Here is a 26,958-nt window from a genome sequence, read left to right as displayed (position 1 = left end):
AGTGATTGGGTAAGGTAAGCTATTGCAACGTTGTCGAGTTCAGTGTAAGTTGTCGCATAAAAGGAAGTATTCCACCCTAAACTGTTTTTTCTCTTCTTTTATATAACTATAATGCAAACGATATTATCTCGATTTTGTTATACATCAGGTCATCGTCAGTCTGTTGTTAGTATATCTCATAATAGATCACGGTTATGACTCGTACTTGAAGGTGTAGAATAAATTGACATTGTATACTTTTTAATGATGCAAAATGATAATTATGACTTTTATTATAAGTTGTCGATTCCGATAAAAGCTATGCTTTTAATTCTAAAAGAAAAATATTTGGGGGCCATCCGTCTAAAATAGCTTCTCCTGAGCATGGAATATCAGAAGCACATAATGCAAATAACACGCATTACTATGGGATCCATTAAGTACAAAAATCAAGAAATTAAATGCACATAGCTATTTTTTCATTAATATTCAATAACAGATGATTTCTTCGTTTTGTCCAAATGAACCACAACATAACGTTAGCTGTTGGTTATTTGGCGTCCATTGTCGGTTTGAAAAAAAAAAAAAGCTAACAAAACAAACAAATTGTTGGTAGAATTTTGAAATTAATTCACGAGAAGAAACTTGTTGTTATTTGTTCATACGTGTGTGATGACATGCACCACATTCTTAAGTACATTATGCGTCAACAATAATATTCCATCAAAGGCGGGAATAACGATTCTCTAAGTTCAATATATTCCTCATCAAGCAGCTGTGTACAAGCACTTTAACACTTACACAATAGCACAATGTTTTATCTGATGACATGGGCTAACGGAATAGATGGGCGCCTTTACAATAAAAGAGTTCATTATATCCCCTAAAAATGAATTATTGCATTCATATTTTGGGAGAAAAGGAAATTATTTTCCACGCCATATATTGGCATAATAAACTTGATTTTCAACACAAAGTACCTTGGAATAATTGTTATTCGATGTTGGTGAATTAATTTTTTTATATTGTTGAACTAAGCACTTCGAATCCACGAATCATCTAATTTTTTATAATATGTGCGTTCCAATGTAAGAGTTTATGCGGTTTTTAGCTACTTTGTTAGATATTAGCCTATTATTATTATTGGTATAGTAGCGGTTTTTGGTTTGTCTTCTCTGTGATAATAGTGAAGTTTACAGAAATCGATTTTACGGGGTTAATTTAATACGTATTTGTACAATTATTCGCGGTTTAGCGCAAGTCATCAAACTCTTTCTTGTGTCTATTTTCAACTGTTTAATCATTTTATATCAACTTAATGTAACTGTAATTCAATAAATATTTAATAATGTTGATGTTCTAGCTATTACACGATGTCAATTTAAAGACAAAGAAAACAGGGTATAGTTAAGGTGTAACATTTTTCATTAAGCTCTGACAGCGTGCATTTGATCTCTACCTCTCCGGGTATTTTTTCGATCAAACTAAAATAATTTATATATATTCATCAGGTATGAATACTTTGATCCACTTGCTTGAATTGCCATTTGGATATCGGCTGAAAGCTGGATCTAGAATATAATAGGGATAAGTTATTTAAAAGACATACTAAGGACTCGCGATAACGATACCGGTATGGGGATGGCTTGTCATTTTATTATCATGAACATGGTAGATAGAAAGTCTAAACCAGTGGTGGACCATTTTGCAACAATGGGTTTCATTAATTTCGCGTACGTGTTTATTGACCTATGGTATTATTATCCAGTATTTAATATAGATACTAAACGAATTCAACGTAAGAATTGCACTATAAATATATAAGTGTATACATGAAATTCAAAGCTTGGTAAGATACAAATCAGCCAGGATAATTATCATGCTGCGTGAGATTTAGAGATTATAGGATCATGCGATTACGATGTCATTATATCACATAAATAGAGACCAAATCGCGCACGCGTAAGCCCTAATGCGTTTTGTGTTTTATGCGTGATTTAACAAGTTAACAGAAAGTAATCGAATCAAATTATGATGTATATTGTAACAACGTATGACGTTTTAAAAATAAAAATCTCACATTCTATGGCAATAAATCGATCATTCATAACTGTGGCAAGAACGAACAATCAGTGCGGTGAACAATTGCGGCAGCCACAGATATATATTCGTTTTTAAATATAATTTAATGACATTTTCAACAAAATGGCGAAATATGATTGAATTAAAATCATATTCAAAGGCATTCAATCCAGGAAACAAATTTATTTGGATTTCAAATAACTTGCTAAACTAGAAATATGTATGATCAAGGTGTATGAACATGTTAGGACCGCGTGCGAAAAAAAGCTGAAACATGAGATACTGTGTATATTGTCATGTAAATTCGGAACGGTTCCAAAGGCCGCAGCGAGAACTCTAAAAAGCTCATGATATTTCGAAAAAACGTTAGTACTTTGATTTGAGTAAATGGACAAGAAGGGCAGTATTATTGCAACGGTGGATATATATCTTTGTATGAATCTTGTTCTAACACAAGCCCAAGTCACAACCCCATGATACTGAATTCGCCTGACAACTCTGCACCAGTAAGCATTAATTTTTTTATTCGATCGAATTACAAATCACATTTTTGAAATTGATCGGGGTAACAGAGTTTGGTAAAATGTATTTCAAATTCCGTAATTTCGCAGTTGATTCCACATCGGAGAATTCATATTACTTTTAGAACTTGCATTTGCACCTGTTGCATTATCCAATTGCGTAAATGTAACTCCTAATTTTAACCCTATGACCTTATACATCATTATCGCTTTCCCTATCTTCGTAAACGATTGGCAAAACAAACAAGTAATTGAAGTAAAAACAACAATGAACAACACTGAAGAAATATGAAACTACGATCGCACATGTTGCGGAAGTATTAGATATGATATTTCATAATTCTACTAAGAAAACTTAGTAATATAAGGAATTAGTTCATAAATTAGAATTTGTTTTACACTTTTAATATACTGTACTCCAACGACATGTGGAGACCTATACTCTTAACACGATTATGTGCTTACCACCTACCACCTGCGCTAATCAAATTATAATAATGCCTGACCAGCATCACCAGAATTTTTTGAAGTGAAGAAACAAACAATATGTATATTTATTGACTTGGCATGACTCATGTTATTCAGCAATATGTATTTAAGAAAAAATAACGTGCAGCAATTGCTTGTTTTTGAGTGCGCTTCGTTGACGGTCAAATTTTGAAACGTAATTAAAATGAACCCCATCATGAAAGAGAGTAGGTTACTTTGGCAAATTCAATAAAACTATTTGTTTTTTTTAAGTAATTATATCTATTTACAAGAAAGAAATCACCGAAAATACTATGTGTCGGAGTTGATCCATAGAAATGGCCCAATTGAGATGGAAAATTTCAATCTTTCAACTCCTTAATTTGACAAATCGTTAAATCAAGTATTCGCAACATAAAATAACAACAATTTCTTTGCTTTCTTATAAATATTATTTGTTATTTTAGTTCCGTATGCCGCACCTGCTTCATCATCAAAAAACTGCGTGTGGTTTAACGCAATTTTAAAACCGAATGGATATTTGTAGAATGAATAATTTGATTTTTGAATCAATTTAGAAACAATTTCAGACTGAGTGACGAAAAAAACAAGAGAGCATGGTCAAATATAAGGACACGACGTATAAAACGAAATATTTTACCATCAATTTCATGGGTGACGATGACTCATGCTTCCAGTATTAACGTGAATTGAAATACCAAATGGTCCAAGTCACTTCTGCATTATCATACCCGGTACCGTAGTCTACCGTAACCTATAAAAAAAACTTCCGACTTTCGCTAAGCGACGTACGCCAAGCACGAGATCCGTTGACATGAGGTCGCGGAACCGCTACAATTAATTTTAATTTTGTTGACGTCACCACACAAAACTTCAGATAGAAAAACGAATCCCACAGGAAATTTAGAAATAATAAAAGGTTACTCTCTAGCGAAACATACATTCTTTAACCACCTAACAAAAATGCTAACAACAACATAATAAAAAATAAAAAAAAACTATAGGTCCACTACGTGTCTCGTAAAAAAATATTGTAGACGAAATTCTCTCAGATTTTATCATGTTAAAGTCAGTATTATTATTCTGTGCATGTTTTTCGTAAATATTAAGCGAACCTTGCTTTAAGATAGAATTAGAAGACTAGAATACAATACGGAAAATAGAATCGGTGCATATATAGGATTTCAAGGAAATGTTGTCGTACATTGCGGGGCTATGAACCGCATCACATTAAAACGTCATAGAGTCGATCTCCCCTAGCACTTACGAATATATACATATTATTGACTTAAGGTATTGTCCTAAATGATGATGCATTTATTATTGCATATAAATTGGCTGTGCACGGAACAAACGTACTGTTTATGTTGATCGGTCGACTGGATTAAAATAGTAGAAACAGTGATATTGATCAACGTTTTACAGCGATTTTTAACTTACCCATCAGTGCCCTATGCTTTGGGCACCCAAATGAAAGACTTCAATCTATGAACTAACAACGGACACTTTGAACGTAGTTAATTAATATCCCACGCCTTGCTGATGCCACCGAGCGCAGCACGATGCAATTATTATGTACCGGACGCTTGGGTTGAAAGAAATTTTATTCTGTTCACAGATGCAGGCTCAAGTAAAACTAGTACTATTATCCTAGTGATAAATTTTTAACAAGGACTCAAAGTACAGCCACAAACACATGATTCAAATTAAAAATTAAATGCAGAGCAATTAAATGGGTATGCAAACATTCCATGCACAGACGACCAGTGCGTCAAATGGCAACCAGTTTTGAATGCGGTGTACGCCACAGTGAAAACGAATATACTGGAAAGGTGAAATCAGTTTTACGTATATATGTCAATGTGTTCAGTTGTTTTGTTAGAAACTTGTTTTTACCAAATCGATGGCATCCACCATCACATATGTACAAATAGATTCCATTTGATATCAAATACGATTGAGAATCATTTATTATCAATATCACTTGACAATACGTGGATATACATAAAAGTCCAAAAGTTTCCATCTCAGTGCATCAAGAAAAAACGACAAAAATTAGACTACGACGCAGAAGAATGATTGACCAGCAGAGGAAACGACATATATCATTCACTCTGAGGATACTTTGGTGCTTCGATTCTTTGAAATTCAAAACAAAGCGACACCCACCCCTTTCGTAATAAATTATGAGAGTGATAAAATGAAAAATGTTGCATTTATTAACATATATTGGCACGTTAAATATATACAATTTTCTTCACAATAGTGAAAATTGAATAATGCCAAAATTTACTATGAGTCTGGTAAATTTTGATCAATCAAAATGAGCAAATGTACAAAAATTAAATTTAAATATCAAATTTGTAGGACATGTAGTGTATATTATCCTGACTTCACCATGGAAACTCATTAAAAATCTCCCGTTCCTTTGACTACTCATACTTCTTGAAACTATCCTTCACATATGATTCGGCAGTATAGCCAAGCATTTATTTAGCATTTTAGTTAGATAGTATTTGTTTTGTCAGCGGGTAGCAGAGCCAGAGTCACAGATTTCATTTGGATTTAAAAACGTTCCATGCAAAACCATACATAGTCCATGTAATGTGTTGTAATTCGGGTCCGTCTCATTCACAGTAACAGTCGAGTTGCTTATACACTAAAATATCAAAGTCGAAATGGCCTTGGAATTTGAAAAAAATTGTCATTTGGCATCCATCTTTAGTAAAATTCTCCAAATTTGCAGTACTGCTAGAAGACAAATAATATACCTGACATACTTATAATACTATTTTTAATTCGATAAGGCACGTGATTTACCTTGGTGGTGCATGGAGTCTCGAAACCTCGTCATTAGTCGTTTGTAGAAAATGTTTTTTGATGAAAGTTTTGGTTTTATACGAAGTATAGTCACCAATTCAATCTTCTTCCTAACAAATTATATAGCTTTTTGTTGTGAGGTTGAAAATAGTTTGTAAGTAAATTTCTAGTATAATTGGACATAGTAAATTCAGGCAAAGCCGCTTTTGAGCGCGTCCTTCCTTTGTTTGACTTTAAACAATAAACTGTTGAATTTGATTTAAATAAAGCTTGATTTATCGAAATTTCTTTTCTCCACCAACGATTAACACAGAACATTCCAGTAACTTTGCTACGAATAAAATCTTCACGGCGTATGAGTTTTGGAATTTTAAAAAAATCTTGCAAATCTTCTATCACTGTGGCAGGGTCGTTTATAAATTCATCTCCATTGATTATGTACATAGAACCTCGAAATTCTTCCAACCATTTTTTTATCGGCCTCAAATATTTTCCATCATCAATAAGTTTTTTCCACTCATTATTATTACTATTCAATCGCTCCAAATTGTGTTTGTTGTCTGTTGGTCTAACTAACTGGCCTTCGACAAACGCATCAAACGTGGTCGGAGTCATTCTTTTATAAGTTTGCTGTCAACAGAAAATTGGCTACAGTATTATAAAGTATAATAAACACTAAGAATTTATGAGCATGCGACTTTAGCAAGTGCTTGGAATACCAGTAATAAATCATAGGTCATAAATCATAGGTCCACTTCCTTTCCAATAATGCTCAAATATAATTTAATCGTGATTTTAGTGTTTCTATTTTTTTCGATATATGAAATAAAATATCATACTTCCACGCCAGTCATAACAAAAGTTTAACTACAAATACATTGGAGCTACCAAAACTTTATTTTCGTTCATTATATGATTTCAACTTCTACCGAGAAATTTTAAGAAATTTTTAGAATATAAAAAATCCGACATGCTTCAATTTCAAAGAATGAATGTTATTTCTTTCTATCTAATATTTTTCTTTAATTTTCCTTCAATGCGCCGTTAGTCGAATACTATTTTTTTTATGTTTCACTCAAAAAATCTGAATAAAATATGCATGGAAAACCAATTGAATTGAACAGGTACAATGTTACCTCCATAGCAAAACTTGAGAGAGCTCGTTGAATTGGATTGCATAGTATCACAATTATCTTCAAATCCGGCATAATTTTATGCATTTTTTTCGCTATGCCGTACCTCCAGAAATACGATGGTGATTTTTCCATTACTATCTCATGATCGGCTGCAGCGGGAAGCATGTTCCTAAATGCAAATAAGTATATATGATTTATTTGTTATATTTGAACATTCAAAGCCATCACGAATTGTATAGAAATCCAATCTATAGAAGCTATTAGTTAGCAATAACGATCGAAAAGAGATTTAATCTGGAGGAAAACACAACTAATCGTGATATATGAATCCGATAGCCACTGAGGCTAAAATAAACTTAGTCTTTGATCTATTTCCATTCTTAACCAACATGGACTATGATTGGAGAAAAGCGGGAAGATCTGAAAGAGTAAGAATTAAGCATTAGAGACGCATATGTTATATATATCCCAGATTTAGATTCCTGATCATGTGCATGCGTACGGCGATTTAGCATAGAATATAAAATTTGGCATGCACACGAAAAAACTCAAAATTTATACTGTATGTATATCTACATAATGTCCTTTACTTGTAGTAGTTCAATCCCATCTTTTCCAAGTCTTTTGCAAAAAACTGCCCTTCACCTTGGAGTGCGCGTATATGTGGATGTAGATTCAAAAACAGATTAACTGCGGCAGTTCCGCACTTCTGTACACCGATTCCAATAACATCGGGAAGACGGTGCTTTCTATTGCCAACCTATAAGAATAATTTCATTAGAAAAATTAGCTCTGTACATTTCTTTTGAATTTTGGTGAGAAATTGTTTGGATAATATAATGTGTATAATTGCGCAATTCATTTTTGTTGAAACAATTGAATACGATTTTAGATACAAGCGTACTCGAAAGGGAAGTTTTCCGCAGCGTGGTGCTAAAGAGTCTGGAATATAATATTATTAATTTCTGTAGATACAACTATTCTTTTCTATCGCCAGACTGATGAGATTTACAGAGATATAGAAAATATATATTTCCATATTATCTTTGTTGGTGACTAATTTATATGCTTATTCATGCAGTAATAAAGTTCTTACACTCTGCATTGTTTTATTTAGGGCTTCGACCCATTCTCTTTTTCTAATTTCATGGTTTTCTGTAAAAAATAATATATATAAAGGTATTTTGATTTTAATTAAAAATAGTGACAAAATGTTATTGCCGATCACAAACTTATTATTCTACTGAAAAATTGAGGAAACGACATTGCTGAATGTTTATTATTTTCCAGATTGTTGCAATTCACAATAAAAAATTCGTAAAACTATTGAAACTATTTCGTGAAGTTACAGAATAGAACATGTATGACAATCTGTTACCATAAAAATGGTGTAAGTTACTATATTTAGAAGGCTTTGAGTGGTCGGACGAGTAACGAGTAGGCTACTGCATTATAAATCAGCGATGGGTTATATTGAAGACGATGATAGGAGATGGAAAAACATCAAGTAAAGAACTCAATACAGAGAAGTATCTTATAATGCAAACATAAATGAGTGCCGTTAGAAAGAGCATAAGGCATTAATTGCCATAAAAGTAAGACGAAAAGGAGATATATGCAAATACACCACTGCCTTATTTATTTTTTCATCCAATCTAGTTTTCTAGACTAGTAAAAGGACCAGGTCCAGAGAACCAGTTCACATGATTAAGACGTCGTAATGACTATCCTACATTAGGTTGAATTTCAATCGATTTAATTTCCGATACTAGTGTAAAGCCTCAAACTGAAACCGTAAACTGAAAGCAAAAAATATCTTCCTAGTAAGTATAATGTCCTACTAACGCCTGACTTTAAGTGAATAAAATAAATAAAACGAATACCTTCAGCCTGTCCTAGTAATCCATGGTAGTTTGGGGTAGATATATCCAATTTTCTGCAATTTAGAAAAATGAAAATTGCTAACAAGAAAGCAAGTCCGAGCTTCAGTATATATCCTTTTTTCATATTGACAATGCGCTAGTAACTTAGTTGGCTTCATTCTTGAAGTATCTTCATTTAACATCAGTTTTTAATTGATTACACGAATCGTGATACTTCATAGATGTCGATATATACATGAAATTAATTGATCAATACTATAGTTGTATATGACAAGTGTATACAGACATCTACAGGAGATCTCACTATACGTGCGGGAACAGTGGTAATAGAATTGCTTGGATCATATATACGGGTATGCTAATAGTTCGTCGTCGCCAGAAAAGATTTTTAATAAGTTGGCATTTTTGCATTCATGTATGGATGACCTAAAATTTTGTTTTCATACTCATTATTCAAATCATCTAAACATGCAATCTTCAATTTCTGCAACTTGAAATAAATTCATAAAACAAATTGACAATCTTTGAGTAGGTAAACCGTTATTTTATTTATTTTTTATTACCTTCCAAGCAGCTAGAAAACTAATGTAAAATTCACACTAGATTTATTATCTAAAAAATAAGCAATTTTTGTGGTACTTAACAAGTAACATAAAGTAAACTGCAAGTAGCTTCAAAGCATATAAAATAGTTTAATAACTGTATACCTACTTTTGGGCCACCCTGTATATTGGAAAAAAGGGATGTAAAGATTTCGGATTTTATTGAATAGAAAAGTACTGCACTTTTATGATTTCATACAGTCGTTTTCTGATCCTCTTTTCAAAACGACCTGATTTATAGCATAAATTATTTGTCATAATATTATTCTGCGTGCCATAAGATCTCGTACTACTGTTCTATGTGTTGCGCCTACTTGCAGCGTAAAATCGCTGGGATAAGCTCCCCCTATACGACTGTTTTGAAACTTTCGAACATGTTTGGATTGAATATCAAAAATCACACTTTCTGAAATGGCAGACAGTAATATCTATGCTTTTTGCATATTCTTCAACAAACTCATACCTAAGCGTGATAAAAACATGATGACTTTTAGATGGTAACAGTGGTGAAATTAATTTATGTAGACAACGCTGTATTAGTAACCTAGTCTAGCTTGAAAAGTTAAAATCAAAAGGTGAACTTTCCATTCATGTCGGGAATGGATATAGCTTTCCCATATCATTGAATGAACACATTATTTGTGAATAGCGTGGACTGCAGAAGGGGATCCTTCAAAGCTGTCGTATGAGATGAAACCGGAAACACATGACATCATGTAAAGTTAAACAACGTCTTATCCACATGTTGTATGACCTAATGACGACCATCGTTTTGTTCGTTTGAGATGTACACCCTCGCTCTTTTACATATATCATATATCCTTAATCCGAGTTCTCAGATTGTTCTTTGTAATGTTCATTTTCGAAAATATTTTAGGCGCGTATGTACTTCCAAAATTCAATGTGGATTTTTTCGCATGGTTTGTCAAATTTAAATAGAGATTACCTCCAAGAAGATACTTTTTATAAAAATCAAGCAGTGATACGTCTCTCGAATAGAATATGAATTTTATTTCCTCGTTGCATCCCAAGAAGCTTTATTCGAATATTTTCTGCGCCACTGAACCTCTGCACTCAGCATCAACTTTTCTGCGCTGGATTACAAAATTAATTCATCGTCAGAACCGCCGTTTGGTCGCTATAATTCAGTGAAGCGCCGCGGGCCGGATTATTTTATTCCGTGGGCCGGATCTGGCCCGTGGGCCGTAGGTTGCCGACCCCCGATGTAGACGATCGTATTTTTAGATAAATTTTTCGTGCTGAATTTACGCGACTACTATATGATTGATCTTCTCTTGACTATGTTGAGTTGTAAGCAGTCTCAGTCAAAAAGAAGAATCTCTGTATATCTATATATATATATATTAGTTAGTGAATCAGTGTGAAGCTTGCTTGTTTTGTCTTCATTTATTAAAATGTGAGACCTTGTTAATGTTTTTCAGGCGTTCAGACAAAATAACACTCATAATCCACTATTTTAATACTTCCTCATTATAGTTGCATGTGCATGTAGGCGGGTTACAGCAGGGATGTAACTGCTTCACGCCTGGCTTATCAATCTCTGATTCTACTGACACAATCGATAGTTTGTGGGATTGTAATAGATCTTTCACTGTTTCAAGTAAATTATTTAATTCCGGAGTTGTTGTATCCAATGAAACGAGCTCTTCTGGATCAGCATCAAGATCGAATATCAAAGGAGGATCATGCTCCGTTCCTCTACTTTCGAAGCTGAAAAGTTGTTGTAACATGGAAAAAGAACCGTAAAAACAGCGATCTTCTTTGAGCCCATCCATGACGTCTTCTACAAAATAAAATGAAAATATTGCATGGGTTTCCACTGTCTTTGTTTGTACCCGCGTACATTTGCGTTCTGTAAACCGCACCGGAAAAAATTTGAACTTACATACTTTTGCACGAAAGGACATTTGCACTCGCGAATTTCAGTACCAGTATACAGATTTTACCCATGGAAAATCCCACCCGCAGTTGTTTGCAACCTTGAGAAATTACACTACGACATTGGCAACCATGGATATTTGTACTGATAGACATGTGCACTCATGGCATTTGGGCCGATGTACTCGCATCCACGATAATCGCATCCAAGCACATTTTCACCCACGTACATTTAAACTTATGATTATTTAAACGGAATATATTTGATCCCACAATTATCAGAATCCACGGGCATTATCAATAATATATAGCTGTGCCTATTGACACCCGTCGATGAATATCTACATCATTATGAATTCCAAGTCTTGCGGAACAGTCGAAGGATAAGAAGGCTAGTTACATTTTGTTACTCAAATAGATCATAAAAACTTTCAACTACTCATTCCATACACACATCGTAGGGTTATATGAAGGGGTCATTCAGTTCGGCTGCTAGATTTGTGTTATCGGTGCGCAAAAAAATGAAGTAAAACTATTGAATTAATATAGCGCAAATATCATAATAAAACTTACTCATAAGTGACATCGTGCGATAGTGAATTTTATATCGATCATAACGAACAGCAGTCAATAAATCCCCGTGATAATAAAACAGCACTTCATGTGGAGACTTGCCATTTTCACTTTTCAAAATTCCGCTGATATCCCTTCCATCAACAGACAACTGTTTGAATTTCGAGGACACACCTAGAAATATTACAGAAATGTTTCAAATTTGTCGCCAGTCAAGACGTAGAATGTAACCACGATGTAGAAAGAGAGTGAGATCAATATATTTCTTTTATTAAATCAGTAAGTGAGTAGGGTATATCATCTGAGTTAACGTTCTGTGGTTTGAATTTATATTCGATGATCTTGACTTCTAACCATTATTCATAATTCACAATAAAATGTTGTTATTTGAGTATATATAATTGAGGTATATATATATATATATATATATTCGGATAAACATTCAACGGATATGCATTTTTTTACATGTATGATTGATTGTATATTCATTCTGTGATTTTAATTTATATATAATAGCGGAATGTCTACAAATTTTAAATATTGATTACTGTCATTCAAATCCAGGGGCTTGTCAAGCTTAACCACGATGGGGCGACCGCCACTATGGCCCCCCTCTAGACACGTCCCTGTTCAAATCGTCGGAAAATTGGATTTAAATATGTGTGGCGTACCAAAATTAATATCACCACTCAGGTTCTTTCTGCCAGCTTCTTGGACGTTGTAATTGCTATAGATGTCGATTACAACAAAGTAATCTTCTTGCGGTTCCAAATACAGCAGAGTAACTAAGTTAACTAACTAGATTAATTATACACCTGTGAGAACTTAATACAACCAAATACTCCAATAAGAAATACAATAAACAAATAAAAACATGAAAAACACAGTACAAATACCGTAGGATACATACGTAACACAAGATACGGAATTGGTCTATGACGTCACAGTCATGAACTATTTACTTATAATGGGATACTAAAAACCGGGTAAAACATACCTAGATATACATAAGAATAACTAGTATGACACTAAAGATACAACACAAATCCTATCTTATCGACAAACACGTAATATACATGGAAATACGCATAGAAAACGGAAATCACACAGGAAATAAACTGCGAAGATAGACTAGTTACGGAAGTGTTAAATACAAGCTAACTAGTGAACAGAGCTATGCCAAACTGGAGAAATAGTAAACCTGTACTACTAATATCATTTTACAACAAGAATTACATAGATTTACGGCATTAAAACACTATAATAATAACCTAATACACAGAGGAAATATCTACACTGCCGGCAGTCTGACAAACCAGCAGAAAGAAAATGTTACACAGCTGCTCACTAGTGACTCAAGTGGTAAGAATAAATATGGGCAAACAGAATAAAACAGAGTTATAGACGTGGTCGTCTCATTACTCCCCCCTTTTTCAGATGGGAAATTACAAAGAAATTTTCCATCTTCAAAATTGAAAAACCATAAAAATGTGAAGAAACTGTAAAGAACTGTACACTCAAATGAAATGTCTATCTAAAATCAAAACAATGAATTGTTAAAAACATGATAAAAGCACTATCACAGTCAAATTAAATGTAATCATCCAAATATCTAGGCCTTCGCCTAGTACGTTGGCCATTATCAGAGTTCGCATCAATTGTAACTTCTTCTGGTACAGTGTCTGGCCTTGAAGAGAAAGGTAATTCTACAAAAATATCATGAGCAACCTGCTCATTATTTTCCATAATAGGTTCCACATCAGGTAAAATGTCAAATCCAGTTAATTCAATATCATTGTCTTCTTCATCTTCATGAAGGTAAGGTCTCAGTTTGTCAACATGCACAATTCGAGAACGTGTTCCCGAATTCTTCTGAATCCTATACAAGTGATTAGGTAAACAGTCCACAATTCGATAAGGTCCAATCCAAGGAATACTCAGCTTGCGATGCTTAGGTGGATAATAATACCACACCAATTCATCTCTCTGGAAAGTAAATGGTTTAACACCCAGATCAAAATTTCGCTTTTGTCTGGTTGCAGCAGCATTTAGATGTTGCCTAGCATGAAGAAAAGCTTTTTCAGTTGCACAGGAAAACCATTCGACAAATTCAGTGTAACAAGGATGAGTTGATGACTCTGGTTTGCCAAACATAACATCAACAGGCATCTCGATTTCTCGTCCAAGCATTAACTTGTTCGGTGAATATCCTGTACTATCATGTACGGTGGAGCGATATGCCATACAAAGATATGGGAGATGATCGTCCCAATCATTTCGATTCTCATTTACAAAAGCTTTCAACATCTGCTGTATGGTCCTGTTGAAACGTTCAACTTGTCCATCTGAACGAGGATGATATGGAGTTGTTCGAGTCTTTTGAATCCCGTACAATTGACACATTTCTGAAAATAATTTTGATTCAAAGTCTCTTCCTTGATCTGAGTGGAGAATTCTTGGTACCCCAAATCTCGAAAAGAATTGAGTAACCAATGCATCAGCAGTGGTGTCAGCTCGCTGATTTGGTAAAGCAAAACATTCCACCCATTTAGAGAAATAGTCCGACAAAACCAAAATGTGTTCATTTCCATTTTCAGTTACAGGCAATGGTCCAAGAAAATCAATGGCAATCCTTTCCATAGGAGCTCCAGATATAAGTTGTTTCAAATCTCCCTGTCTTCTTCCGTAAAGCATCTTGGTCGAAGCACAAGACTTGCAAAATTTGCACCATTTAAGAATGTCCCTTTTGAAACCAGACCAATAAAATCTGCGCCTTATACTCTTGAAAGTTCGATTGGCACCAAGATGACCTGCAGTGCGCAAAGAATGGAGCTTATGAAACAAGTCCTGCCTCAAATTTGATGGAACAACCAATTGGATATGCGATTCCTCCGATTTACAATCAGGAATCCAACGACGATAGAGAAGTCCATTATCTACAAAAATCAAGTCCCACTGCGACATTAAACGTTTGGTCACTGTTGATTCAGGCATGTATTCTTGAATATCAGGTTTCTGAGCAGAAAGTTGTTTCCATTTCAAAACAGCAGAAATATCTGGATCTTCACTTTGCCAAGATTTAATTTGCTCATCTGTGTAGGTATCTAGCCAATTACAATCGGAACCGTCTGACGATGATTGACCGGGCTGTTTTGATATTGCACTTACAATAACATTGCTCACAGCCACATCACCATTGGTACCACAATCAGAACAATCTTCTCGTTCGCATTTGCGAACTTGGCGTGACAATCCATCAGCATTGCCATGTTTCACGCCAGGTCTGTGTTCAATCTTAAAGTCATGAGCGCCAAGTGTTAATATCCATCTTGCTAACATTCCTTGAGGTTCACGAAAATTGATCAACCATTTCAGAGCAGCATGATCTGTGCGAATTCTGAACGGTCTCCCGAGAAGAAAATGACTGAAGTGACGAACAGCCCACACCACAGCTAATAGTTCCCGGTGTGTAGCACAGTATCTACGTTGAGACTTGGACATAGTCTTACTGGCATAAGAAAGTACACGTTCATGGTCGTCCTGAACTTGAGATAACACTGCACTAATTCCAAAACCACTGGCATCAGTATCCATTACAAATTCGCCGATTGTTCTCGGAAAGCTAAGAATTGGGGCAGATGTCAGATAATGTTTCAACGTCTCAAAAGCCTTTTGACATTCATTACTCCATACAAATGGAATATTCTTCCTGGTCAATCGAATAAGAGGTCCAGCAATTGTTGAATAATCCTGAACAAACTTCCGGTAGTAGTTCGCTGTACCAAGAAAACTACGAATATCACTAACAGTGTTGGGAGTTTTCCATTCTTTGATAGCCGCAACATTTCCAGGGTCGCAACAGACACCTTCAGATGAAATAAGATAACCAAGATAAGAGGTGCTCCGACGGAAAAGTTTACATTTCGAGGGCTTCAAGCGTAAACCGGCACGGCGAAGTCTTATAAAAACTTCCCGGAGATTTGAGAGTGCTATTGAGAAATCACTACCATGAGCCAAAACATCATCAAGAAAATTGAAACACCCGTTCCACAGGAGATCACCAAGGATATTGTCCATCATCCGTTCGAATGTTGCGGGGGCATTCGCTAAACCAAATGGCATCACCACAAAGTGAAAATGTCCACGGCCAGGGATGCTGAATGCTGTCTTTTCACGGTCTGCAGGATCAACCTCCACTTGCCAATATCCGCTTGCGAGATCAAGAGTTGAGAACCATTGGGCTCCGTTTAAGGACTCAATGATATCCTCAATACGCGGCAAGGGATATGCGTCCTTGTATGTGACGTCATTAAGCAATCTAAAATCCACGCAAAATCTGGTAGAACCATCCTTTTTGGGAACTAGGACAATGGGAGAAGAATATGGGGAATCGCTGGGTTCTATGACACCCTGAGCCAGCATATTATCAACAGCTTCTTCGGCCATCTTCCTACGCGCCCACCCCATTCGACGAGGAGCCTGCCGAATCGGCTGTGGTGTGGTTGTGATGATCCTATGCTTTGCTGCTGAAGTACGGCCTAGTTCACCATCTGGCCCTACAAATACATCATGAAATTCACAAATCAAATTGACCAACTGTTCACGTTGACTCGGGGTTAGATCATCGGCGGAATTCACCATGTCATGTAGATGTTCTGGTAATTCAGAAGCTATAACCCGAATATCGGATTCGTCAACTTGAATCTGTGCTACTAGCTGAGGATGTGCAATACCAATCAAAGATCCAGCCCTGATCTTAAGTTGTCTGCCTTTTTGGTTGATCGCTAGAATCGGAACAGTAGACTTTCCAGGATCCACCACAGAAGAAATCAGCTGAACGCCATCAGCAAGGAAAGAAGAATTCAGCGGTTCAACAAAAGCTGCAACATCAGACACAATGCTTTTCGGCCAAGGGCGACTAAGTTGTGCAGGGATAACAACCTTAGAATATGGCGGTATAGTAATATCTTCTCGAACAGTTACACGACAACACGGTACAGACTTTTCAGTAAACAGTTTGATTTCATGACCCCCTATCATCATGTGTCCCGATGATAAGTAAAGAACACAGTCATGTTCTCGGAGATAATCCATGCCTAAAATACCATTAGTCATGCCTAAGTTGGCAACAATCACAGTGCGTCGTGATACAAACAAATCAATCGATAAATCAACCTCCAATGTACCCAGTGGTGATAAATCATGCCCTCCCACTGCAACAAGAGATTCTTCGAGCGGTGCCAATTGTGCTTCCTTCCCACCTATAGCCTCAAAGATGGAAATGTCAATAAGAGTAGTCATAGCACCACTATCTACAAGAAAATTGAACGGTTGATTGTTTACAAGTACCTTCGCATGCCAACTATTGTCATATTGTAATGAACAAATATTCAGGTCTATATTCTGGTTTGTTGGTCCGTCATCAAGTAATAATTCAGCGGACACTGAGGACCTCAAGTCCGCTGAGTGTCGTTTAAATTTGCGGTCGAAGAAGAAGCAGATGTTGCAGGATCAACAGGATTCTGGAGATGTGGACAATCCCGTTTAAGATGACCAGTCTGCTTGCAATTAAAACATGCCCTGCAATCCCTACCCCAATGACCATGTTTACCACATCGAGGACACGGGTTGCGTGGTGTACCAGCAAAGTTGCGATTGTTGTTAGAGCGTGGCGCCACATGTCCTAGTATCTCATCCAGTTTTGATAAAATGCGCTCGCCAATACTGCCTTCGAAAGATAAGTCGTTTTGCTGGTTAGCTGCATTACCAGGATTACTCTGTTTCACTGCCGCAATACGCGGTTTGGAAACGTCTTTCCTCTCAGAGTGGTTAGTATCGACAGAGTAATACAGTGTTGCAAGAGACAAAGCACTTTCAAAATTATCAGGCTGTTGCATGGTAACATGTTTGATCATGCTTTCATCGGTTAAACCGGCGAGAAACTGCGATTTCAAAATATCATCCTGACCAGCAATATCAAGATTTGGGTAAGCCAGAATAACAAGCTCTTTCAACTTGTTACCATAATCCCGTGGCGCTTCATTTGGCTTAATCCTACGACAGTGAAATGTAGTACGGTATGAACTCTCATTTCCAGCAGGTTTAAAGAAATGATTAAAATGAGTCACAATATCACGATAGCTAGTACGTTTCATTTCGGGTAAACCTTTCAACACATTAAGAGCCTGTCCTGTCATGCAAGTAGCCAATTCTAACCCTGCAGTGTCATCATTCCACTGATTATAACTAGAAACCAATTGAAAATGACATAAATAACTAGGCCACGCCATGACAGTTGACCCATCGAAATACATAGGCCTTTTGGCATTTCTCACCATCATCGTAGCATTGGCTGTGTTATTGAGAACACTATTGCTAACGTTGGCATTTGCGACACTGCTAGAACTCACTGGGGGAGCTGATTGTGTAGCCACTGAAACCATTTTCGGATTAGCCCTGGGTTGTTTTTTGACAGTATTAGGGCCCTCTTTACCATTAGTACTCAGAAAAGGGACCACAGGTACAAAATTACTCACGTGAGCTTCCTCCAAAAATTTTACTTCTATTGTCTGTGAGAATGCGTTCCGCTTTCCTTCTGGCTGTCCATCTTCAGATCCAAAATCTGAAATTTCATCATCCTTGAGAATAGGTAGTAATTTAGGAACAACCGCTGCTGGTGTTGAAGTGATCAGACTGACATCTGGTTCATGTGACATGGGCTGGGTTTCCTCGGGATCAGCAACCCTTCCTGTTTCTATCTTGCCAGAAATATCTTGCAGCATGCTGAAAATTTGCGAGCCCATTTTTGAATTCTGGAGTTCAACCGATTCTAACTGGGTTCCAATCTGTTCTATACGACTGTCCATCAGCTGCAAACGGCTGTCCATATCCTCTTGCATTTCCTCGGAATCTTTAAGTTTCGCTTTCAATACCTGTATTTGCAGATGCAAAAGTTCATTCTCCTTTGCTTCCTTTGGTGCCGGTACAATCTTTCTTCTCTTAACCATTTTTCCAAAATATCAGGCAAACGCAGTAGTAAAAAAAAATATCGGCAATTATCTGTCCAATATTATCCAAATATTATCCGTCACAGACTAGCCTACCTAATCGGCTTAGTCTTAATAGTCCCTGTTTCGAATAATATATCCTGGCGTGTGCTCGCCAAAAATTCGTATATGTGGCGTACCAAAATTAATATCACCACTCAGGTTCTTTCTGCCAGCTTCTTGGACGTTGTAATTGCTATAGATGTCGATTACAACAAAGTAATCTTCTTGCGGTTCCAAATACAGCAGAGTAACTAAGTTAACTAACTAGATTAATTATACACCTGTGAGAACTTAATACAACCAAATACTCCAATAAGAAATACAATAAACAAATAAAAACATGAAAAACACAGTACAAATACCGTAGGATACATACGTAACACAAGATACGGAATTGGTCTATGACGTCACAGTCATGAACTATTTACTTATAATGGGATACTAAAAACCGGGTAAAACATACCTAGATATACATAAGAATAACTAGTATGACACTAAAGATACAACACAAATCCTATCTTATCGACAAACACGTAATATACATGGAAATACGCATAGAAAACGGAAATCACACAGGAAATAAACTGCGAAGATAGACTAGTTACGGAAGTGTTAAATACAAGCTAACTAGTGAACAGAGCTATGCCAAACTGGAGAAATAGTAAACCTGTACTACTAATATCATTTTACAACAAGAATTACATAGATTTACGGCATTAAAACACTATAATAATAACCTAATACACAGAGGAAATATCTACACTGCCGGCAGTCTGACAAACCAGCAGAAAGAAAATGTTACACAGCTGCTCACTAGTGACTCAAGTGGTAAGAATAAATATGGGCAAACAGAATAAAACAGAGTTATAGACGTGGTCGTCTCATATGGTAGAACTGCAGCGCAAAACTCGAAAATCTTGAGCTGAACTCTATACCTTACAAATCACCAAGATTTAGTAATTGAGTAGATAAAAATAATTCCTCAAAAACACTATTATACCTGCAAGCTTCAAAATAGTCGGAAACAAATCCATATTGCTCAGTAACGCATCGCTGACACTTTTTCGTGGAATAGTTCCAGGCCACCATGCCACTGCGGGAACACGAATTCCTCCTTCCCAGGTTGTTGTTTTCCCTCCACGAAAAAAACCTGTGGAACCACCATTCTTGCAACCGTCTTTTAAAGGTCCATGATCCGATAGAAAAACTACCAACGTGTCCTTTTCAATCCCAAGTTCAATTAAATAATCAAGAACTTCTCCAATTCCCCAGCCCATTTCATTAATGGCATCCCCGTATATACCTGTGGGTAGAAAGAATACTGCTTGTTCACAATGATGCCACCTAAGTTGAAAGAGATTTTTTTAATTATTGTTCAACGTGGTAATAATCGTTTGTCAGATTGTTTCATTTTTCTCAGCTGTGGTAATCGGATATAACTTACAACGAAATGTCATTATGTCATTAATAATATTATTCCTGTGTGAAAATTTGTGTTTACTAATGAAAATGATCACTGAATGTGTGCGTTCACGCCCCTTCTTCGGATGAGGCATGACAAGTGTGGCTATATACCTCTCTTTGATTTGCCAATAAATTCAGTACTGGCAAATACTGCAGAATGAGTTTGAGGAAAAGAGAGCAGAAAGAAAAACGGTTGATCCCTGTTATCCCGGATGAATGCTTTTGTCTCGTTTACCAGTCTACCTGTCAGAGTGTTGAGGTTGATTGGTTGTTCCACAATTGTATCATTTTGATATAGAAAACATCCCTTCATCTGCGGTACTGTGTACTAAAATAACGGATATCAAACTTCAATATATTCCTACGATAGACATTAGTCAATATCAGTGGCGGCGCGTGGTCATTTTGACAACCGGGGCAAGCTACTGCGGGGCCAAGACAATTTTTAACGATAAGAAAGTGTCTTTAAAACCGGTCCAAGTCAAGGGATTAATAAATATAGACATAGTTTATTTTGAAACCTCTTTCAAAAGGAAAGGCAATATTTACCCAGATAAATACAATGACATATTAACAGAAACTTCGGGAAAGCAGACAAAACCTAAAAAAAGGTTTAAAACGTTACTATGAAGAAAGGAAAGTTAATGCAAAGATAAGGACATGCGTCGCTCACTCATAGATATATATGCTGCTAGACTTCTACTGCTTGAACATATATGCAACACGCCGCGGTTTCTTGGAAGCAAAATGCTCAATAACGCGCTGATTAAAGTCATGCATCCCAGAAATAACGTCTCTGTGAATGGATAAAACAGCCAAGGAATTTAATCTATCTTGCCTCATTGTGTTTTTGAGATACGTTTTAATACGCTTCAGCGTGCTGAATGTTCGCTGTGCGTCGGCGGAAGAAATAGGCGTCGTCAAAATGATGTCCAGAAATTTTGCAGACGCCGCAAAGGTAGTTACTAGAGTGTTATCTATGAGGAACCCATAGAGCGCGCAAGTTGATGTGATGTTCAAAAAAGTTTGATTGGTGTATATACATCGCAATTCATTTTCCAATTTACCCACGTTTATCATGGGGTAAAATTTGGAGACAGTAGCCAACAAATGGATGGGTAATTGACGTGCAAATTTTGAAAAATTTTTGGGGTTCATCAAAGAGAACGCGGCAAGGTGTTCAGTGCGCAGACGATCGCCTATTTGATTCACCAGAATGTCACAGCATTCCTTTACAGACAAAATCAAACGCTGCGTTGTTTGCCCGCGGCGTAAAGAAGTACTCCATGTGTCGTCGTATTTTATTGTTTCCCGGATACGAGATACAGCATCGCAGAAGTCTGAAATACACGACTGCACAGACGCTCCATCCATTAGCCTTGACTGCAATGCGCCGTATAATACATCCACGTGATAGAATATTGTGGAGAAAAAAGCGAGAAAAAATAAAAACTCATCATCTTCTAGCAGACGCTTTAGACCTGCCGCCTCCCTCACAGAGCGTTCGTCACAAACCGGAGAGCTCTGAATGCCATTGAAACACTCAATGAGCTCAGACCTAATTTCGGACACGCCCTGCACCACGCGTGATTGGAAGTTCCAACGTGTTGGTGCACAAGCTGGGAGACGGCGGCCACATATCTGGCGAAGGAGGTCAGAGCGCTTCGGCGAAACGGAAAAAAATGAAGAAAACCCCGAAACATTTGCAAAAAATATACGGACGAGAGGGGTATCAAGACACATATTTTTAATAACGAGGTTAAATTGGTGTGCATAACAATGTAAAAAATGCGCATGAGGAAAATCTTCTTTTATATAAACTTGAACACCATGTTTCGACCCACTCATGACTGCCGCGCCGTCACAAGTTTGAGCTATCAATTTTGACTTCGCGTTGTAAGGCTGTAACACTTCTTTCAGTACAGCCGATATCCCGCAAGCCGTGCGATCAACAATTGGTACAAAGCTGTGAAATCTCTCGGTAGGCTACCATCTTTCACAAACCGAAAAATCACAGCCAGTTGGGAAACGCACGTGATGTCAGTTGTCTCGTCAGACTGAATCGAAGGGAACTGGCAATTCTCAATTTCCAAAGCCAAATGTTGTAAATAAATTTTATACATTGAGTCGAGCAAATCATTTTGGATATCCTTAGATGTCCCTTTCGAAACAGTTGCGGCATCAAGATGATCTCTCAATACTGTATCTAGGGATGAGGTGTATTCCACCATATCCAAAAATACCCCTCTATTAGAAGAGCCAGCCCGTTCATCGTGCCCACGGAGGGACAGCTCGTGACAACCAATGAACTTCAAAACATCTATCAATCGACCGAGAACATGGCGGTTTTTCTCGACGTTTAGGTTGTGCCGACGAATAGAAACCGCGCGTCCTTCATCCAACTGTGCTGCAATATTAACATTTCCGAATGTTCGGTATTTTACTGCATTGTCCAGATGCTCCATAGAAGATTGATGATCCCTGGCACGCTCGGAAAGATGTTTAAGATCTCTAAAACCAAATTTACACCAACGTGAGTCACGGGCGGTAGCAAAAAGTAGGCAATAAAAAAAAAGTGCATTTTTGTCCGCGCTGTAACACAATCATTCGTGTTTTTTATATCAAGTTTCTGCGCATAATGTACGCCGACGCTTTCCTCCGTCATGTGATTGTTCCAGTGAACAATTTTTTGGTTGATAAGGCCCAAGACGTTGTACCTCTGATTTTTGTTCCAGCGGCAGCTGCGAAAACGGAGTGCGAAGTAGTGCATCAACCTTATTCATTATGAGTTCTAAGGCTAAGAAATGCGAAGCCGGAAAGAAGTGAGGAGCTCAAAAGGAATGTGGAAAATCGAAAGCAAATGGACTAAAGGTCTCTAACTGATTCAAATAGCGAAACAAGCGACAAAAACGAAGGCGAGGAAACTATCAACTCTTCAAGCAACCAACGAACGAGAAGGAATGCGTGAATATGTCAACACGTTGTTGTAAGAAACGTCGGCATTGTGTCGTCATAATTTCGGGTCTAGCCCGGATCGGCCCCGATGATTTAGTAAAAGAAACAGAAAACAAACGAGACAAACGCGGCGAGTGGAAGATAAAAGAGAGAATACGATATACAATGAGCAACCGGGGCAAAATCGGCGCCGCCCCGTCGACGTTCGGCGAAGGCTTTGCGAGCGAAAAATGAACCATGTCGGGAGAATATGGCTAGTGTAGACAGTCTGTGCAACCGATATTGAGGGATTTTTCGAATATTTTTTATTATACCGAAAAAACAACCGGGGCATTGCCCCGGTTGGCCCTATTGACGCGCCGCCCCTGGTCAATATGGAAATGTGGATATCGTTACTCGGTCAAGAGCGATCGGAGGTAGCCTACATTGCAAACTGATCAGTAAACAAATGCAAACATCTCACTGTAAAATATCGACCGAATTCTATATATCTAGACTAGACGACTCTTCAGATCGGTTCAAAGATCATTGTCATTAAGAACTGGTCCAGTCAAATGGTGTTTTGGATATGATGGCCCCCTGTTATGTATCAGTCCCCGGCCCTGCCCCTTTTGTGGACGTTACAGGAAATATACGGGATTACTTGTTTTACGTATTTATACATTTAGGTCAAAAAGAGCTGGACTTAGAATAGTCAGCCTTGATGCCAGCCCATTCGGTAGTCAGCTATATAACAAGAAGTATCCTAATCCTAACCTTTTTGGGGTCGCATTCCCACATCTGTGAATAGGGTAAAGTGGTTCCGACATAATCAAATCCATAATGATAGGGCAAGTACGCTCCATCTGTAGCAGTCTTTTCATTATTACCTGTTAACGAGTAGGAAACTATAGCAAAGTATATATAATAGTTATTTTATGTGAAACCGGCTTTTACGTACCCAGATGCCATTTCCCGTTCATACCGGTGATATACCCCCCGTGTTGTACAGCTTTGGCTACAGTTGTTTCATCATGACGCAATCCTCCCGATGAACTTGATGCAAATACAAGTCCTTTGCCAAACACACCGGTTCGAATAGGATAACGACCTAGAAAGAAATAGAGAGTTGTTGCTGCCGTGTCATTTCACAGTAAAAATACACAACCAGTTAGAAGAAAACGACATTGTTCAGCCCAATCTCTATAATTTTTTCTAAGAGCTACATTGTTTGGTTCTAACCATGTAGGCTATATACCTACCCATGTCTATTTGCCTCAAAATTCAACAAGATCATGGGGAAGAAACAATATAACAGAGAGGGAATACATGTACAAGATGATCAATATATTGCGTATGACTGGGAATATGCTTGGCGTGTGAAATGCCAAATGCGCACTTCCATGGCCTAATTCTTTTTATTACATATTACAACCGCGAGTAGATCATACAATTTGCCCCTTTGCAGATGAGTTTTTACACATACACATTGTCCTTCGGATATCTCCACAGATAAAATTCTGAGGTGTTCAAGTCCAATGAATGAGGTGCTCACGCGACGTCGCACGTCCTGCTGATTACCGTTTTTGAAATCGCTTCCTCAGTCAGTCAAGGGCGTGAGTTGATATGTGGTGGTTCGCCCTGTCTTGATGAAACCACTAATCAACTCAATCAATCCTTCTACCTCGTCTAAATGATGCCAACACTTTCTCAGCATCGCCACATAATGTTCCATAATCACCGCTTGGTTTTCGTCTTCAAAGCAATATGGACCAGCTATGCATTGCTTGGAAATGACTTCCCATGCTGCGCTCTATACTGAGTGTAACGTTCTTAGAAAGACTTTTTCGGAGGTGTTGTACACAGGTATAATCAATATTTTTGTCATTGACATACCCATAGGCAGCAGAAAGTGCACATCAGCAGAAAACTGAGTGGGTGATTGACAATTTCGCGCAGCGGATACAGTTCTGTCTCCTATGCCTAGGAGGTGATTTGGAACATATTCCAGAGAAAACATAACTTTTGAGCGAAACGTCTTAGATTCCTGAAACTTTGGATACAATCATGCACAAACAGAAGTTCGGGTATAAACAAAATAAAATATTGGGCTTCATTTTCACGAGAGTATTTAGGAAATCTATGGGTTCCGTTTTTTTCGGGGGTCACCCCGTATGACAACTTACATGTAAATAGATCTATTTTATCTTTATACAAGATTATTTTCCTTTTGTTTATTTATTGTTGATTGTTCATGATCAAATACACAATATTTTCCCAATTGTAGGTTATATTGTCCTCTATAAATTATATTGGGAACGCTGTGTATTTTGCATGTAAAGGACTCTATTTTTAACAGCATTCCACGGTGAAATTGCTGCTAGTCGTTATAATGTAGATTTCATGTTTGATAACAAAGTAAATGTATGTGCTAGTGAAAAGGCATAGAGATTACTAATTAAAATCACGTGCAGAAAGTGAGCATAATTTACGTACTAAACCTGCGTATAATTTACATACTATAACAGCATATAATTTACATAGCCTACTATATATACCACGTTGAATTAAACGTAATTTTTTACAGTGTAGACCAGCGATTCTCAACCTTTTTTAATGTCAGAGGCAAGTATTAAATCTCAAAGTTGTAAGGAGCCGCATAAAAACGAAAATTAAATAGCAACAAAACAAAACTCAAGTATGTATTTTAAAATAGTAACGCAACAAAACTCGGGGTAAAAAACAATTTATCGCTGAACCTGAAATAGGCTTTGACTTTTAACTCTGAAAAAGCGAAGCGCAATCGTGATTATTGCATTCTCCAGCAATACATATAACAATAGCTGGTTTCATAATGATATATATTTCAATTGAAAAATACTCGGTCTCGTTTAGAAAATCATGCACAGGGAAGTACAATAGAGCCGAAAAGGACCTCCGGGAGTATGCGCACCAAGATGGCGCACAACCTGAACATAGTATTGTGTACCGGTTAGGATTCAGGTTGTGCGACATCCTGGTGCGCATACTTCTGGAGCACCGCCGAAAATTATGAACGCACAATTAACAATTATCTACGTCCAGGATTTACCTGTCAAAATTGCTGCTCTACTGGGTGAACATGTAGTGGACGATCTGTGGAAATTTGTTAACTTGATTCCTTCTACGACCATTCTATCTACTGCTGTCCATTCTTGTGTCGGGTGTCCGTAAGTTTGAAAATCAGCATATCCCACGTCATCAGCGAGCAAGATAATAAAATTAGGCCGTCCACCTTTTGCAACTCTTGAAGTAACTTCTGGAGATATGACAAAATACCACCCCGCAAAAACAGCAAACGCTGCTACCGAAGATGCAAGCACAACTAACGTAATATTTCTTGTATTCATATTGTACATCTACAACATGCAAAGCTAATTAATAGTACATTTATTGAGTAATCCAAACAGGTACTATATCTATGAAAATCACTTGAAATACCTGTTTTGTTATAATATATTTCCAATCACTTATGTGCTCATTACTAA

General features: G+C 37.1%; 2 protein-coding genes across 4 annotated transcripts; both read right to left on the bottom strand.

The window, feature by feature from the left end:
- Positions 1-4,342: 4,342 nt before the first annotated feature.
- Positions 4,343-9,105, bottom strand: LOC120328620 (heparan sulfate glucosamine 3-O-sulfotransferase 6-like). Of its 3 annotated transcripts, none has more exons than XR_013477317.1 (6): positions 8,911-9,105; positions 8,124-8,182; positions 7,618-7,787; positions 7,028-7,196; positions 5,892-6,521; positions 4,343-5,822 (listed from the first exon to the last, which is right to left on the bottom strand). XR_013477317.1 is itself a non-coding variant. In XM_039395150.2 (5 exons), exons 1-5 carry the CDS (start codon positions 9,032-9,034, stop codon positions 5,982-5,984), a joined length of 1,062 nt encoding a protein of 353 aa, XP_039251084.2. In that variant the 5' UTR covers positions 9,035-9,104; the 3' UTR covers positions 4,346-5,981. The 3 variants fall into 3 exon arrangements, 1 of the variants encoding a protein (XP_039251084.2); XR_013477318.1 differs by having other exon boundaries at positions 4,343-5,819; XM_039395150.2 differs by having other exon boundaries at positions 4,346-6,521; positions 8,911-9,104.
- Positions 9,106-10,862: 1,757 nt separating this feature from the next.
- On the bottom strand, positions 10,863-26,821 carry LOC120328527 (arylsulfatase-like). The gene is made up of 7 exons (XM_039395044.2): positions 26,523-26,821; positions 24,393-24,542; positions 24,209-24,321; positions 20,609-20,825; positions 20,034-20,336; positions 11,985-12,158; positions 10,863-11,316 (listed from the first exon to the last, which is right to left on the bottom strand). The coding sequence occupies exons 1-7, from the start codon at positions 26,818-26,820 to the stop codon at positions 10,985-10,987; spliced, it is 1,587 nt and encodes a 528-aa protein (XP_039250978.2). The 5' UTR covers position 26,821; the 3' UTR covers positions 10,863-10,984.
- Positions 26,822-26,958: the final 137 nt, after the last annotated feature.

The sequence above is a fragment of the Styela clava genome, chromosome 7 (genome assembly GCF_964204865.1).
Source record: "Styela clava chromosome 7, kaStyClav1.hap1.2, whole genome shotgun sequence".
In the NCBI taxonomy this organism is placed as follows: Eukaryota; Metazoa; Chordata; class Ascidiacea; order Stolidobranchia; family Styelidae; genus Styela; species Styela clava.
Note: the sequence above shows the minus strand (reverse complement) of the source record. Positions and strands in the feature narration are given on the sequence as shown.

What these genes read in the sequence shown, in the direction of transcription:
- LOC120328620 (XM_039395150.2), bottom strand. Translation starts at nt 9,034, where the DNA reads ATGAAAAAAGGATATATACTGAAGCTCGGACTTGCTTTCTTGTTAGCA. An exon ending in ATTACTAGGACAGGCTGAAG is followed by an intron (nt 8,183 to 8,910) that starts GTATTCGTTTTA and finishes TATTTTTTACAG; the next exon opens with AAAACCATGAAATTAGAAAA. An exon ending in ATGGGATTGAACTACTACAA is followed by an intron (nt 7,197 to 7,617) that starts GTAAAGGACATT and finishes ATTTGCATTTAG; the next exon opens with GAACATGCTTCCCGCTGCAG.
- LOC120328527 (XM_039395044.2), bottom strand. Translation starts at nt 26,820, where the DNA reads ATGAATACAAGAAATATTACGTTAGTTGTGCTTGCATCTTCGGTAGCA. An exon ending in GACTATTTTGAAGCTTGCAG is followed by an intron (nt 12,159 to 20,033) that starts GTATAATAGTGT and finishes TAATATTTCTAG; the next exon opens with GTGTGTCCTCGAAATTCAAA. An exon ending in TCGCACGATGTCACTTATGA is followed by an intron (nt 11,317 to 11,984) that starts GTAAGTTTTATT and finishes TTTATTTTGTAG; the next exon opens with AAGACGTCATGGATGGGCTC.